The 345-nt window shown below is 62.6% G+C and overlaps 1 protein-coding gene across 1 annotated transcript in view; it reads left to right on the top strand.

Annotated features, from left to right (window-relative positions):
* The window catches only part of LOC119585155 (tyrosine-protein phosphatase Lar-like), a 5,771-nt gene that overhangs the window by 2,826 nt on the left and 2,600 nt on the right, over positions 1 to 345 (top strand). The window contains exon 2 of the mRNA XM_037933785.1: positions 40 to 321. Within this exon, the coding sequence (XP_037789713.1) occupies positions 40 to 321 (282 nt within the window). The remainder of the gene's footprint in view (positions 1 to 39; positions 322 to 345) is intronic.

The raw sequence follows: 345 nt of genomic DNA, 5'->3' as shown, positions 1-345 counted from the left end.
GCGCGCGCGCGCGCATTTCATGAGAGCGCCCTCCCGCAGGTCAAATCCAGAACTTCCAGCAAAAGAGCAGCGGCGCAGACTACGTCGAGCTTGAGTGGAGCCTCACGCAGGACAGCGACTACGCTCTCCACAAGTACACACTGACGACGGACAGCGACTTCTCCAACGACGTGCGCTGCTTCAGCGAGCACTGCACCTACATCATCGATTACCTGCCCGCCTGCACCGCCCACAACTTCGAGCTGGTGCCCCACTTCGACGGGCCGACCGGGGACGTGCTGGGGGACGTTGCCACCACCACCGGCTCCACGGCGGACAGTCGTAAGTCGAGGCCTTTCTACGATA

This window comes from Penaeus monodon, chromosome 19 (assembly GCF_015228065.2).
Source record: "Penaeus monodon isolate SGIC_2016 chromosome 19, NSTDA_Pmon_1, whole genome shotgun sequence".
NCBI lineage: Eukaryota > Metazoa > Arthropoda > Malacostraca > Decapoda > Penaeidae > Penaeus > Penaeus monodon.
This window is presented reverse-complemented; position numbering and strand designations above follow the sequence as displayed.